The sequence below is a fragment of the Thalassophryne amazonica genome, chromosome 20 (assembly GCF_902500255.1).
Source record: "Thalassophryne amazonica chromosome 20, fThaAma1.1, whole genome shotgun sequence".
In the NCBI taxonomy this organism is placed as follows: domain Eukaryota; kingdom Metazoa; phylum Chordata; class Actinopteri; order Batrachoidiformes; family Batrachoididae; genus Thalassophryne; species Thalassophryne amazonica.
The window spans coordinates 37918325-37933463 of NC_047122.1; the positions used below are offsets into that span (position 1 = coordinate 37918325).

At 40.6% G+C, this 15139-nt stretch overlaps 1 protein-coding gene across 2 annotated transcripts; it reads left to right on the plus strand.

Annotated features, from left to right (window-relative positions):
• The first annotated feature begins 6335 nt into the window (after positions 1-6335).
• zgc:174935 (uncharacterized protein LOC796019 homolog) lies at positions 6336-12203 on the plus strand. Of its 2 annotated transcripts, none has more exons than XM_034160219.1 (5): positions 6336-6543; positions 7475-7788; positions 10315-10369; positions 10493-10607; positions 10692-12203. In XM_034160219.1, exons 2-5 carry the CDS (start codon positions 7492-7494, stop codon positions 10711-10713), a joined length of 489 nt encoding a protein of 162 aa, XP_034016110.1. In that variant the 5' UTR covers positions 6336-6543; positions 7475-7491; the 3' UTR covers positions 10714-12203. The 2 variants fall into 2 exon arrangements, with proteins under 2 accessions (XP_034016110.1, XP_034016111.1); XM_034160220.1 differs by having other exon boundaries at positions 6351-6543; positions 7664-7788.
• Positions 12204-15139: the final 2936 nt, after the last annotated feature.

The window sequence follows — 15139 nt, forward strand, 5'->3', positions numbered from 1 at the left end:
TCAAAAAAAAAAAAAAAGACCTTGTGGGTCCATACTAAAATACGAGTTAGAAGAAATGGAGCGCAATGTGGCGAAATGGGGACTGATGATCACGAAATGGGGGTAAAATGTAGCGAAATGGAGCAGACATGGCTCCAAAAAAGTACTTTTATTTAATTGTTTGGCCTTTGTTTTTTGTGAGATGCGCTCAGTACATGTATTCGAGGCAGGTGCGCCATCTGGTGTTCGGAAGATGAAACTTCAGCCATTTGGTCAGTCTGCTCCCATTTCATTATCAGTCGCTAAAAAAATTAAAAATAAAATAAAGTACTTATTTGCATCATATTTGGAGTCAGTCTGCAAAATTTGGTTACATTTTACCCCCATCTCATCGCTCCATTTTGTATTTTAGTATAGCCGGACTTTGCAAGGTGTTCCACCTTGCACGGCGTGATGCTGTCTTAGATTATAAAGCATGCACTACTGGCTACAAAGCGTGCCTATTATTACCTCCGCCAAGGAGGTTATGTTTTCGGTCGCGTTTGTTTGTTTGTCTGTTTGTCAGCAGGATAACTCAAAAAGTTTTAAACGGATTTTGATGAAATTTTGTGGAGTGGTTGGAAATGACAAGAGGAACAAGTGATTAAATTTTAGTGGTGATCCGGATCCCGATGCTAACGCGTTAGCATGTCTGTGGCATTTTCAATATTAAAAGTTAGCATTAAGCAGTTGCAGCTGTCATCACGTTCGGGTACATTTGTTTTCAAATTGTAATATTTCTTAAATTTATTTTTGATGAAATTTTGTGGAGTGGTTGGAAATGACAAGAGGAACAAGTGATTACATTTTAGTGGTGATCTGGATCACGATCCGGATCCCGATGCTAACGCGTTAGCATGTCTATGGCATTTTCAATGTTAAAAGTTAGCATTAAGCAGTTGCAGCTGTCATCACATTCGGGTGCATTTGTTTTCAAATTGTAATGTTTCTTAAATTTATTTTTGTTTATATATTAATAATCTAATGATTATTATATACAATAGAGAAAGAGACAAAAAGAAATAGATCACTGTGCCAAGGAGGGAATCTCTTTAGGGTCAGTGACCCTATGGCCTTGTTTAGAGAAGTGTTTCATAAATGTTAAAAAATTCATATATTTGCAGTTTAGTTGAATAATAAATTGAATTTTGTCTCTTATTTGTTTTTGTCTATAAGCACATGCAATATCAATATCAGTGCTCAGATGACAGTAGCTTCTGGGAAAGGTGCAAGTTGCAATAAACTGTGATGCCAAGCACTAAGGATACATGCAATCCAGTCACAGCAGATGAAACTTTTTTTTACTACTAAGCAAACATCATTGTTAGACTTTTTTAGGTTCAATGATTCCACGGCGTGTAGATGTTATGGCGTCAGTGACCCCATGGCCTTGGCGGAGGTTTGCACTCTCTGAATGCTTCTAGTTCTGATTTGATTAATAAAAACAAGCATAACTCAAAGTGTTTGGTTGAAACTGTAGCATTTCTCATTCATGGACAGCCACCTGTTATTCACTCTCCCTTTTCAGCACAGGACTTCTTGGACTATTTCGAGAAGAAAATTGAGGATATTAGGTTGAGCATATCTCAGCAGGCTTTGGTCCAACCACCACATACTGCTGTGGAGGTGGATGCACCCACTGAGGTGTTACCCAGGTTTACAGATTTTGATGGTATCTCGCTAGGCGCGCTGACGAAGCTCGTGACGTCTACTAAAAGCACAACCTGTTTATTTGATCCTATACCAACAAAACTCTTTAAGGACCTGTGGCCCATTCTTGGGCCAACTGTGCTGGAAATTATAAATCTCTCATTAACTTCTGGATCTGTTCCCTAATGTTTCAAATCTGCAGTGATTAAACCATTACTTAAGAAATCCAATCTCGACCCTAGTGTATTGAAAAATTATAGACGATATCAAATCTATCATTTTGTTCTAAAATCCTGGAAAAAGGTGTTTTGCAACAGCTCGTGGACTACCTCACTGAGAATAATCTTTTTGAGCCACTGCAGTCTGCTTTTAAAAAATATCACTCCACAGAGACAGCACTTACGAATGACCTTTTGCGAGCAATGGACTCAGATACCACTACAGTCTTGGTACTGCTGGATCTTAGTGCTGCGTTTGATACTGTGAATCATCATATTTTACTCAATAGGCTGGAGAATCACTTTGGGATTACTGAAACTGCTCTTGCATGGTTGACGTCATACCCGTCCAGTCGTTCTTACTGCGTATGTTGTGTGGGCCGCTGAAGAGGAGGTACTGCTGGCCCACCACCACCAGAGGGCGCCCTGCCTGGAGTGCGGGCTCCAGGCACCAGAGGGCGCCGCCGCCCCACAGGAGCAGCCTCGGTAACAGCTGTCACCCATCACCTGAGACAGCTGACGGCAATTATCACTGGGTATATCAGCAGGACGGCATCTCCACCTCATCGCCGAGATATCGTTTCTACCGGAGAGGTAACTTATCGAAGCATACAGAGTACATATTCTTGACTGAGCTAGTTTATTGGATTACTGTTCCAACGAGAGGTGGAGGTACCTTTCCTGCCGTTCGGAGTTCTGGGTGCAAACGCGCCCCCATCTAACTGTTCTTTTTCCCTCGCCAGCAGTACCAGGTCCGACACGCGGAGGCAGTGGCCACCTGGGAGTTCGGGACTTGGCGGCTCCAGTATTCCCGGGGTCCTGTGGCGGAGGAAGCCGTGTGGTTCCGGTCTTACCTTGGAGAGGCGTCTCCTATCTTCGAGCCTGCCCACACGACGTACAACGCTTTACTGTTGTGAATGTGCACAACGAATACAACCAATTACAGAAATGGACAACAGTCAATACACAAAAGTGTCGTGTGGGCAGGCTCGAAGATAGGAGACGCCTCTCCAAGGTAAGACCGGAACCACACGGCTTCCTCCGCCACAGGACCCCGGGAATACTGGAGCCGCCAAGTCCCGAACTCCCAGGTGGCCACTGCCTCCGCGTGTCGGACCTGGTACTGCTGGCGAGGGAAAAAGAACAGTTAGATGGGGGCGCGTTTGCACCCAGAACTCCGAACGGCAGGAAAGGTACCTCCACCTCTCGTTGGAACAGTAATCCAATAAACTAGCTCAGTCAAGAATATGTACTCTGTATGCTTCGATAAGTTACCTCTCCGGTAGAAACGATATCTCGGCGATGAGGTGGAGATGCCGTCCTGCTGATATACCCCAGTGATAATTGCCGTCAGCTGTCTCAGGTGATGGGTGACAGCTGTTACCGAGGCTGCTCCTGTGGGGCGGCGGCGCCCTCTGGTGCCTGGAGCCCGCACTCCAGGCAGGGCGCCCTCTGGTGGTGGTGGGCCAGCAGTACCTCCTCTTCAGCGGCCCACACAACAGTGTATTGTGTAATGGCACCTCCTCTGATCATAGGGACATGAAGTTTGAGGTTCCACAGGGATCCGTTTTAGGCCCCCTGCTTTTTTCCCTTTATGTAGCACCCCTTGGGAATATATGTACTGCGGCGCGTTGGGATTCCCTTTCATTGCTATGCTGATGACATTCAATTGTACATGCCAATAACTGGTGGTAATCTCATTCACATAAAATCTTTGGAAGATTGCTTTGCATCAGTAAGAAGTTGGATGTCTAGTAATGTCCTACTTTTAAATTATGATAAGACTGAAGTTATGGTTCTTGGTCCAGCGAGGTATCGGCATCAATTTGATCAGCTAGCACTTAGCTTAGGTTCATGTGTTATACATCATACGGATAAAGTGAGGAACCTTGGAGTAATTTTTGATCCTACATTGTCCTTTGACCTCCACATTAGAGATATTACGAGGACTGCTTTCTTCCATTTACGAAATATAGCAAAGATTCGTCCCATCCTGTCTGTGGCTGATGCTGAGACTTTGATTCATGCATTTGTCTCTTCTAGATTGGACTATTGTAATGCTCTATTTTCTGGCTTACTGCAGTCCAGGACTGCTGCCAGACTTTTGACACAAACACAGACTTTTGACACAAAGCAGAAAGTTTGACCACATTACGCCCGTTTTGGCGATCTGATTTTAAAGTACTGTTATTAGTTTATAAAATTGTTCATGGACTTGCACCTCCCTATCTGGCTGACCTGGTAAGCCCCTATGTACCAGCTCGGGCCCTGCGTTCTCAGGGTGCAGGACTTCTATGTGTTCCCAGGGTGAATAAAAAGTCTGCCGGTCACAGAGCTTTCTCCTACCGTGCCCCAGCTCTGTGGAACGATCTCCCGGCACACATTTGGCAGTCGGATACTGTGGAGACTTTTAAGTCACGTTTAAAGACTCATTTGTTTTCCCTGTTTTATCATTAGTGTTATGATGTGTTTTTATTCTTGTATTCTTTTATGGTGGTCGTTTTATTGTGTTGTAAATTTTTAATTCAGTTTTTTTTATGTTGTGTGAAGCGCCTTGAGACAGTTTCATAATTTCATTTCATATTCCTTGATTTGCACAACTTCCGCTCTTAAAATGTAAATATTGCTTTTGATTGATTGATTGAGAGGCTTTATTGAACATGTACAAATTGTATATAAGACAGTAGGATCTTAATACTTAAACAACTGCAAATTATAACAGACACATTGCTGATATGGTTGAGGGTATTTTAGCATTACGTCATGTAGCAGGGTGAAGTCCGGTGTTCTGTCGAGATGAGGTGCGTTGCGTAACTGCACGTGTGCACTGAAAAAATTACATGACAAAGTTCGCTTATTTTGATGGGCAAGTAAATGTATAAATTGTTCATCCGAACGTAGTAATGTATAAAATCTACTCACTATAAAACGATTAAGTATTTTTAACCTGGAGTTAGCTTATTTTGACAGGCAAAATATACATATACATACATTTATGCGCCTAACGTAAAATACAGAAAATGAAAATCCAATGAAAGACTCGTTAGCAGACTTTTAATGAGCCTTTCTTTGGATTCAGGTGTGTTGGAGCAGGGAGACAACTAAGAGTGTCAGGAATGTGGCCCTCGAGGACCTAACTTGGCCACTCCTGGTTTAAAGTGTCAAGCATTTTGAAACAGTAACCCACCATCTGAAGCAGTTGGTTCATTTAGTGCTTTGAGCATGGTGAAATGAATCATTATATACAGCAATTAATCCATCTAATGTTTTGAAAATGTCAAAGTGACGCATAATGTTTCTGAAGTAATTGGTTCATTTAGCATTTCAAGCATTTCAAAACAGTGAATCATTATCTGAAGCAATTGGTTCATTCATATTTTTGAGGATTTCTGACACAGCAAACAATTTTCTGAAGCCATTATTTTCTTATTTGTTCCATGGAGAATTTCAAAACACAATCATTTTCTGAAACAGTTGTTCTAAGCACTTCAGAGTAATAAATTATTCCCTACAGCAATTGGTTAGTTCAATGTGTCAAACATTTTGAAACAGTAACCCACCATCTGAAGCAGTTGGTTTATTTAGTGCTTTGAGGATTGTGAAATGTTGAATCATTATATACAGCAATTAATCCATCTAATGTTTTGAAGATTTCAAAGTGACGCAAAATGTTTCTGAAGTAATTGGTTCATTTAGCATTTCGAAACAGTCAATCATTATCTGAAGCAATTAGTTCATTCATCTTTTTGAGGATGTTGGCACAGCAAACAATTTTCTGAAGCCATTACTTTATTTGGTCCTTGTGTAGCGGCTGCACTCTGCGTAGTGTTGTTATGACTCCGCCCATTCGCTCCCCTCGGGTCGCGAACTGACGATCCTCGGCATGGGAGTCGTACACTCTAAACAGAAGGCTAAAACCCAGGGCTCTGGCCTTGTGACCAGAGAATCCTTTTGAGCTGTTGGGAGTGAGGTTTACTAACTACATATGCACAGCGACACCTGCCGGCCTCCGTTACACTTGGACAATTTTAAAAACAGTGAATCATTTTCTGAAGCAACTGGTTCAAAAGAGCCATCAAATAAACATGCATTCATTCTTGCATTGTGGGACACAATATTTTTGAACCTGCGGTAGACCAGCCTAAGTGGAATAGCGAGGCAAAATGCAGGTAAGACCTGAATTTGGTTGGTGAAGGTTTACGGCTACAGGAAGCTTGAGTTACTGCATGTACCTCACATGGGTTTGGGCCCCATGAATGTTCTTAAGTCCTACCCAGTCCATTCATTCCTACAGTACTGCAAACTGCCCAAAAAGTTACACATTTACAGTCTTATCTGTAGTCTCATGAATACTGCAAGCAGGATAACATGCACACCTTTAAATCACACACTTAATGTTTACGTAAGCTGGACAGCTGGTTTCCTGGGTGTCTCTAAGACCTGCAACCTGCTCAGGCAACGAGGGAGGAGTCAAAAGAAAGAATTGTAAGTGGAAACAAAGACGTGGGTTACACCTTTTGTGTGTTGGGATCCAGACACAGAAAACAACAGGACTGACATTTAAATTGTGTTGTGTACGTGCATTTATGACAACAAAAACATATATCACTGAGAGGATCTCAGTTCAAAAAAGCAGGAACTAAAGTGGACAAACAAGGTAAGAAAAATAGACAGTCAGGTTTTGGCTCTAATCCAGCCCTGGGTCATCATGTTTTTCCCTGTCCTTGTCTTTGACACTTCTTTGATCCTCAGTTTTGATTTTCTATTTGTTACTCAGTTATCGTTTGTTACTCAGTTGTCAGTTATTATACTTTAATGTTGTTTCTGTGTTTTATTTTACATGTATTAGGTGTTCTATTTTGTGGTAGTTTTTCTTCAGCTGTGATTTTCCATTTTGTATCTGTATCACTTTAGTCACTAGTAGTTCTGTTTCTGCTCTTTAATTTATTTACTTTGTTTCAATCACGTTTGGATTTTAGGTTTCATTATTAGTTGTTCATCTTTTGTCTAGTCACTGTCACGTTCCAGTTTTGCTGCTTTTGTCTGATACGCCCCTTGTCACTCCGCTCGTCTCGTCTGGCCATGCCTTCTTCCCTGCACCTGCATCTTATCACCCCCTGATTAACCTTTGTATTTTAGACCATGTTTTCCTCCGTTTCACTGCTCGTTCATTGTGCTTCATGCCTTGTGCTCTTGCCCTCGTTCTAAGCCTTCCTCGTCTTGTTTTGCTGTGTCTTTCTGTGCTCGACCAATGAACCTGCTTCTCCGTATCTGATCCTCGCTTGTTGTTTGAACGCATCCTTGCCTCTTGACCATCTGTACCGCCGCCTGTTCTGATTGACTTCTTGTGTATCAACCTGAGCCTGTTTTTTGGATAAAGTCTTTTTCTTAACCCACATCTGAGTCATGAATTTGTGTCCATTTGTGTCCGCTGTGCCTCGCCACCTCAGTCCTTGACAGACACAAATCAGAAAGTTAAAGCTTCAGAAGCGACTGGGTGTTGTTATCCTGTTAGTGACAAGGACTAGACTGCAAGCTTTGTCTAACTTCAGACCTGTATTTTGTCTTTCGGTTGCTCCTTGTCATAGCCACCTAAAGAGCAGCAATGAGGTTTCTAGCAATCATAGTCGTGATCACCATTTTGGTGGCCTTGGGACTGTTGTTTATCATCACGGGGCAACAACAGATTTCGGGCTTACAACACAACAAGCTTGAAGAACTTCAGTCTCAGGAAGCGAAGCTCAATGTTGACCTGTCCAATGCCAATATCCTCAAAGCAACCCTGGTGAAGCTGGTGACCGAGGGGAGTGCAGTGATGAAGGACATGGATGACAGGATGGACAAGCAGGTTCAAGAGATTGAGGAGAAGAAAAAGGAAAGTGAAGTCTGTGAAGGAGAGAAGGTGATTTTAATGCTTCAGCACCTGTTGTTCACTCCTTCAGAGTTCCTAATAATGTGACATAACTGGGAAACGTGACCTCATCACCTATTCTGCTTGTTTTTTCACATTGTCTACATACATTCAGAGTAATATTAATAGTAGTAGTACTAATATTAATAATAGTAATAACGTTGTATGAAAATTTCTACAAATACAAAATAAATAAATAATGCATGAAAATTCAGTAAGGTATGTCTATAATACATTACAATTGTAAGGTAGAACTCCTCTAGTGTATACTAAGGTATATCTAAATATATATATATATAAAAAAAGAAGAGTAGAACAGAAGAGTAGAGTAGAGCCACAGTGCCTGGTTTTGAGAACCAGGGATAGTAGGTTGAAAAACTTTTTTATCCCATGGGAACACTCCCTACCCACCCAAGCAGCTCAAGAGAATGGACAGCATGTACATGTGATATTTACATAACCAGGGTAATGAACAACATATACAAGAAATATAGTTACTACATATTATAGGAGTTAGCTTATAAAACCTAAATATTCATACAGGAGAAGACTGTTGTATATGTATACCTAGTCTGTAGACTAGTAGTAAAATTAAATTATAGCTAGTAGGCTAAGCTATAAAAATGGTTATTTTCTTATAGAAACAGAAGCTATGATGTAATATGTTTTAGGTATTTATCTAAAGTTCACTCTGCTAGCTTACTATAGGAAGACAAAATACATACTCTATATGCTATCTAATGGAAACCCCAAACTTAGACGCAATCTGTTGATACTCATATCTATTAAAGAACCCATAAACTGAAGAACTATTAAAAATCTACACTATGTAAAATAAAAGTGTAAATCACAAAAGTAAGCTAACTATAGCTAGACGAGCTACTGTTAAATTAGCTGTTAATTAGCCAACCGTACCTTGCTAGCCAACAAGGTATACAAAGCCGGTAACTAGCATATAAAGTACTATAGCGTAGTTTAACCCTACAATACTGGCATTAACAAATACATTTAACAACAAATGTAAATAAAAGTATATATTAACGTTAGCTTCCCAAACAGAACAGAACCGACTATATTGTTAGCTATGATAAAAGGTGCTGCTGCTGCTCGATAAGCTAACGTTAGCTGTTAGGTTTACTAATTGTACCTCACTCCTCCATTTTTATCACTAATATAATAATATTAAAAAAAGAAAACAAGAAAAAGGACATTTGTACACTCAACAAAAATATAAACGCAGCACTTTTGGTTTTGCTCCCATTTTGTATGCGATGTACTCAAAGATCTAAAACTTTTTCCACATATACAATATCACCATTTCTCTCAAATATTGTTCACAAACCAGTCTAAATCTGTGATAGTGAGCACTTCTCCTTTGCTGAGATAATCCATCCCACCTCACAGGTGTGCCATATCAAGATGCTGATTAGACACCATGATTAGTGCACGTGTGCCTTAGACTGTCCACAATAAAAGGCCACTCTGAAAGATGCAGTTTTATCACACAGCACAATGCCACAGATGTCACAAGATTTGAGGGAGCGTGCAATTGGCATGCTGACAGCAGGAATGTCAACCAGAGCTGTTGCTCGTGTATTGAATGTTCATTTCTCTACCATAAGCCGTCTCCAAAGGCGTTTCAGAGAATTTGGCACTACATCCAACCAGCCTCACAACCGCAGACCACGTGTAACCACACCAGCCCAGGACCTCCACATCCAGCATGTTCACCTCCAAGATCGTCTGAGACCAGCCACTCGGACAGTTGCTGGAACAATCGGTTTGCATAACCAAAGAATTTCTGCACAAACTGTCAGAAACCGTCTCAGGGAAGCTCATCTGCATGCTCGCCGTCCTCATCGGGGTCTCGACCTGACTCCAGTTCGTCGTCGTAACCGATTTGAGTGGGCAAATGCTCACATTCGCTGCCGTTTGGCACGTTGGTGAGGTGTTCTCTTCACGGATGATGCGAAGGAGATGTGTTGCACTGCATGAGGCAAATGGTGGTCACACCAGATACTGACTGGTATCCCCCCCCAATAAAACAAAACTGCACCTTTCAGAGTGGCCTTTTATTGTGGGCAGTCTAAGGCACACCTGTGCACTAATCATGGTGTCTAATCAGCATCTTGATATGGCACACCTGTGAGGTGGGATGGATTATCTCAGCAAAGGAGAAGTGCTCACTATCACAGATTTCGACTGGTTTGTGAACAATATTTGAGGGAAATGGTGATATTGTGTATGTGGAAAAAGTTTTAGATCTTTGAGTTCATCTCATACAAAATGGGAGCAAAACCAAAAGTGTTGCGTTTATATTTTTGTTGAGTATATGTATACACAACCATAAAGCGTGCTGAAAAGTATGCTGGAAAGTATATGATATAAGTACATGCATGCATCAACTGCACAACAGGTAGCTTTGTGTCTCCATAACATTGCGACACAAATGTAATACTGGCAACACTGCATTCCTTACATATTAAGTGACATTTTCTCCTCCCTACATTATTTTAGACAGCAAAGAACAACAAGCTGGCAGAGCTGCAGAAAGAGAAAGGTGACGCTGAAGGTATCAGACACAGCTGAATCACAGTTAATCTTTCCACCACCATTTGTTGGTCGAAGAGGTACAATGTAACAATCTGCAGGAGCAGACAGATTTGAATATTTGTACCTTTTATTTTTCACAAAGGTCAATTTAAGACAGAGTCTGAGGAGTGGAACAAGGAGATCACATCTCTAAAAGAACAGCTTGCGACACGAAGCAAGATATGTGATTATGTGCCAAAAACTAATACGGCAGCTGAGTAAGTGATATTAGAAAAGGTTATTTAAAAATAAATAAGTACTGATAAATGCTATCTGACAACAACATGGTTCTCTCCTTTTAGGAAACTGTGTGACCTAAAATGAATACCAGCTGCTGCACGACATCAGAAATTACATCTGACAAGGATCACCCCTGGCTTTGTCTCGTTGTGGACACAAAGAAACCTACAGATTTCAGCAGGATTATGGAATCCTGGAATTGGATAAGGCAAGAGTAGAATTTTCCATTCAACATTGCAAGAAAGGCCATTTCTCAATATTTTTAAAGTTTGCATTTCAAAAATTGTTGACTTCCAGGAATTTGGCAATCTTGGTGTCTATTTAAAATCTACAGTGAAAACATTTATCTGCGATGTTCTCAGTACTGCATTATTATTTTTTTTTTTTCTGTCAGTCTTGGTCAGGATTATTAGTACATTTTAAAATATCAAGGTTTACTGGATGTTATCAGCCATTGTCAATTATGCACCCAAACAAACACAAAACCAATAATTACAAAGTTATCCAGCAGGTTTGAAGGGCCACAAATCAATCTGGCTCTTCTTTCATCTTCTCCTGTTAGGGGTCGCCACAACAGATCAATTGATTCCATCTCACTCTGTCCTCTGTATCTTCCTCTGTTACACCAGCCACCTGCATGTCCTCCCTCACCACATCCATAAATCTCCTCTTTGGCCACCCTCTTCTTGTCCTGCCTGATGGCTCCATCCTCAGCATCCTTCTCCCTATATACCCTGGGTCCCTCCTCCGCACATGTCCAAGCCATCTCATCTCATAAATCAATCTGGATAAATGGTTGAATAACAATAAATATTAAAATAAATTAATAATATATGTTGATGTTGTGTGAACTATTATATTATATTATATTATATTGTACATTTTATACTACAAATCATACTTTACTATTGGATAAGTTACAGAAGCATGGTATTAGAGGATTAGCATATGATTAGATAGCTAGCTATTTACACATCAGGTATCAGTGTGTCCATATTGGGATAAATTCTGAATTTTTGAAGATTACATGTGGGATGCCCCAGAGATCAGTCCTTGGGCTGTTGTTGTTTCTGTTATATATTAATGATATATGTTTGGTTCCTAAGTCTGTGAGTTGTATTTTGTTTGCCGATGATACGACTGTGTTTTGTAGTGGGAATCATTTGGGACAGCTCTTGGACACGAATGAGAGGGAATTACTGAATTTCAAACAATGGTTTGATTCAAACAAATTATCACTTAGTAGAAATTTAGTATTAAATGATGCTGAATTTGTAACTGAAACCATATTTCTTTGAGTTTTTATTGATGATAAATTAAGATGGAAAACTCATATTAATTATGTTAAATCTAAAATTTCAAAAGCCATCACAATTCTGTGTAAAGCACAAGACTTCCTCTACCAACATTTGTTAGTTACGCTAACAAATGTTGGGAGACAACATGCTCACTGACTAAATGCCACACTACTATTATTGTGAACACCCCTTTTTCTACTTTTTTACTAATAGCCCAATTTCATAGCCTTAAGAGTGTGCATATCATGAATGCTTTGTCTTGTTGGATTTGTGAGAATCTACTGAATCTACTGGTATATATATATATATATATATATATATATATATATATATATATATATATATATATATATATATACACTTTAATCTGCTTAGCAGTAATTTGTTAATGTACAGAGTATAGAATAGTGGGCCACCACAAAGGTGGTGTGACTCAAACGTGGTCCTTGGACCCAAGTTCGACAGCCTTGACACAGAGAGGTCAACAGCACAGAGAAGCTGGTCGTTCCAAATCTCCCTTTGGTAGATTTACAGCGCTAATTGTGATAGACAACAGATCATCCAAGTGAGATTTTAATTTCTATCAACAGATGGGCATTTTCCAGTCATTGCCGTGGGGAGTATTTTTATCTCTTCACTTATGCCCGCTACAGATGGTGTTTGTCCCTGTTAGCGTTACACAACACAGTGCTGTCTATAAAGACTTTAAAAATTATATAAAATTACAGTAACTGGAGCAGGTTGCCGACTGTCTGCGAGTTGAAGTGTCCTGAAACAAGACCACTGAACATGAAATTGCTCCCAGTGCTCAGTCCTTGTGAAAACAAACCACTTTTAATAAAAGCATCTGCAAAATATGTTAATGCAAAACTGCACTTGGTGTTTGGACACTTTGCAGAATTTTCAGTGAGAGCAGGCAGGAATGAGCCAGTAAAGAAAACATGTGATTATGTTTGCAGCTTCTCACATGACACCTCTCATGTGGCTGACAACAGTGAAACAGGATCTGCAGGAATGATTTCCAGACTCACCCACTGACATAAGATACCAAACAGGATGGTGTCAGTTATAAGCAACTTGACAAACCTGTATCATTTAGTCACTGACAACTCAGAATTCATGAATACATGTCAGAAATTGAAAAAGGACAATGAGGGAAAAACCCTATGGGTGTGTGTGTGTGTGTGTGTGTGTGTGTGTGTGTGTGTGTGTGTGTGTGTGTGTGTGTGTGTGTGTGTGTGTGTGTGTGTGTGTGTGTGTGTGTGTGTGTGTGTGTGTGTGTGTGTGTGTTTGAGACAGAATATGAGGCATCACTGTAAAGTGCTTTTGCATTTGCATCAAATGGAAAAGTGCCACAGAAAAAGTTTTTGCAGCCTCAAGCTTTTAAACATTTAATTTTTTTTATTACATCAAATAAAAAAAAATAAAAAAATCCAGGCTTCTTTATATTAAGACATAAAATGATGCCCTTTACACTCACAGTGAAAACAAATTGGGATTGGGTCGTGGGAGCAACAGCTCCAGCTTGGGACCCCAGACTTCCCTTTCCTGGGCCACATTAACCACATCTGACTGGGGGATACCGAGGTGTTCCCAGGCCAGTGTGGAGATATAATCTCTCCACCTAGTCCTGGGTCTTTCCTGGGGTCTCCTCCCAGATGGACATGCTGGAACACCTCCCTAGAGAGGCACCCAGGGGGCATCCTTATCAGATGCCTGAACCACCTGAACTGGCTCCTTTCAATGCGAAGGCACAGTGGCTCTACTCCGAGCTCCTCACGGATGACCGAGCTTCTCACCCTATCTCTAAGGGACACACCAGCCAGCCCTCCAGACAAAACCCATTTTGGCCACTTGTACCCGCGATCTAGTTCTTTCGGTCATGACCCAACCCTCATGACCATAGGTAAGAGTAGGAATGAAGATTGACCAATAGATCGAGAGCTTCACCTTTTGGCTCAGCTCCCTTTTCGTCACAACAGTACAGTAGAGCGAATGCAACACCATCCCTACTGCGCCGATTCTCCGGCCAATCTCACACTCCATTGTCCCCTCACTCGTGAACCAGACCCCGAGGCACTTGAACTCCTTCACTTGGGGAAAGACTGTATTCTCTACCCAGAGTAGGCAAAGTTCACCTTGAGGATTCTCTTAAAAAGAAGACTTGCAAGTTCAACTACAATTTGCCAGAAGGTACATCTGAGATGCAAGCCTAGATTTGATGTTTTGGTGAACGAAAATCCTCCTCTATACCACTTCATCATGAAGCTGTATAACTGGGGATACAAAATGCAAAACTTGCACTGTGCACAATCAGAGCCAGAAAAGCCTATCATTTCTTCTGGGTTGTCTGGGTGTCTTGGTGGCTTTCCTCACCCTTCTCCTTGCACAGTCACTCAGTTTTTGAGAACTGTTTACTCTATAAAGATTTACCATAGAGTGCCATATTGTTTGTATTTCTTTATAATTGATGTAAATAAAGTCCAAGACATATTCAGTGACTTGGAAATGCTCATGTATCCATCCCCTGACTTGTCTGAAGTAAACTAGCAATAAAACTGATTATTTTCAGGTATTATACCAAAGCGTTCCATTACTTATCCAACCCACCATCTTGGCTTTTATAGTTTTTAATTAATTTATATTTGCTTGTGCTTTCAGTTTGAGTTGAAGGAAGATCATTTTAGAAATTTTTATTTATTTATTTTGTATTTGAAATGGCATAAACAAATTGAAATGTGTGAAACACCAAGTGTTCCAATACTTCTGGAAGCCACTGTAACTAAATCATCACTTTTACAGCCAATTTTCTTTAGACCAGTCACGGGATGGATTTATTTCCAAGTCACCAGATATTTCCTTAGTGCAGCAATCATTCACATGGTGATACAAGTACCAAATTCAACACAAATACTCCTTAGACATTACGCTTTTGAAAAAAACTGACTGGCCACTTGAATTTTCATTAGGCAGTCAGGTAGGGGTCAACTGAAGAATTGTACAGGGGTCAAAATTTTAAAATGTTCCAATTATATCGAAAGCTATACCACATTATGTATCTGATCACAAAGATGGGGAGGGTTTTATTTCATTTGTTGTTTTGCTTGATTTGCTGGGCTTTTGAGTTCTGCCTTCCCAGCGGTTGCCATGGCAACCCCAAGAGCTCCTGATTCTCGTTTAATCTGACATCATCTGCAATCAACGGACCTGGG

Excerpts from the sequence above, each read along its gene's own strand:
- zgc:174935 (XM_034160219.1), top strand. The coding sequence starts at position 7,492 with ATGAGGTTTCTAGCAATCATAGTCGTGATCACCATTTTGGTGGCCTTG. Across the intron at positions 7,789-10,314 it reads AAGTCTGTGAAGGAGAGAAG|ACAGCAAAGAACAACAAGCT; the intron begins GTGATTTTAATG and ends ACATTATTTTAG. Across the intron at positions 10,370-10,492 it reads AGAGAAAGGTGACGCTGAAG|GTCAATTTAAGACAGAGTCT; the intron begins GTATCAGACACA and ends TTTTTCACAAAG.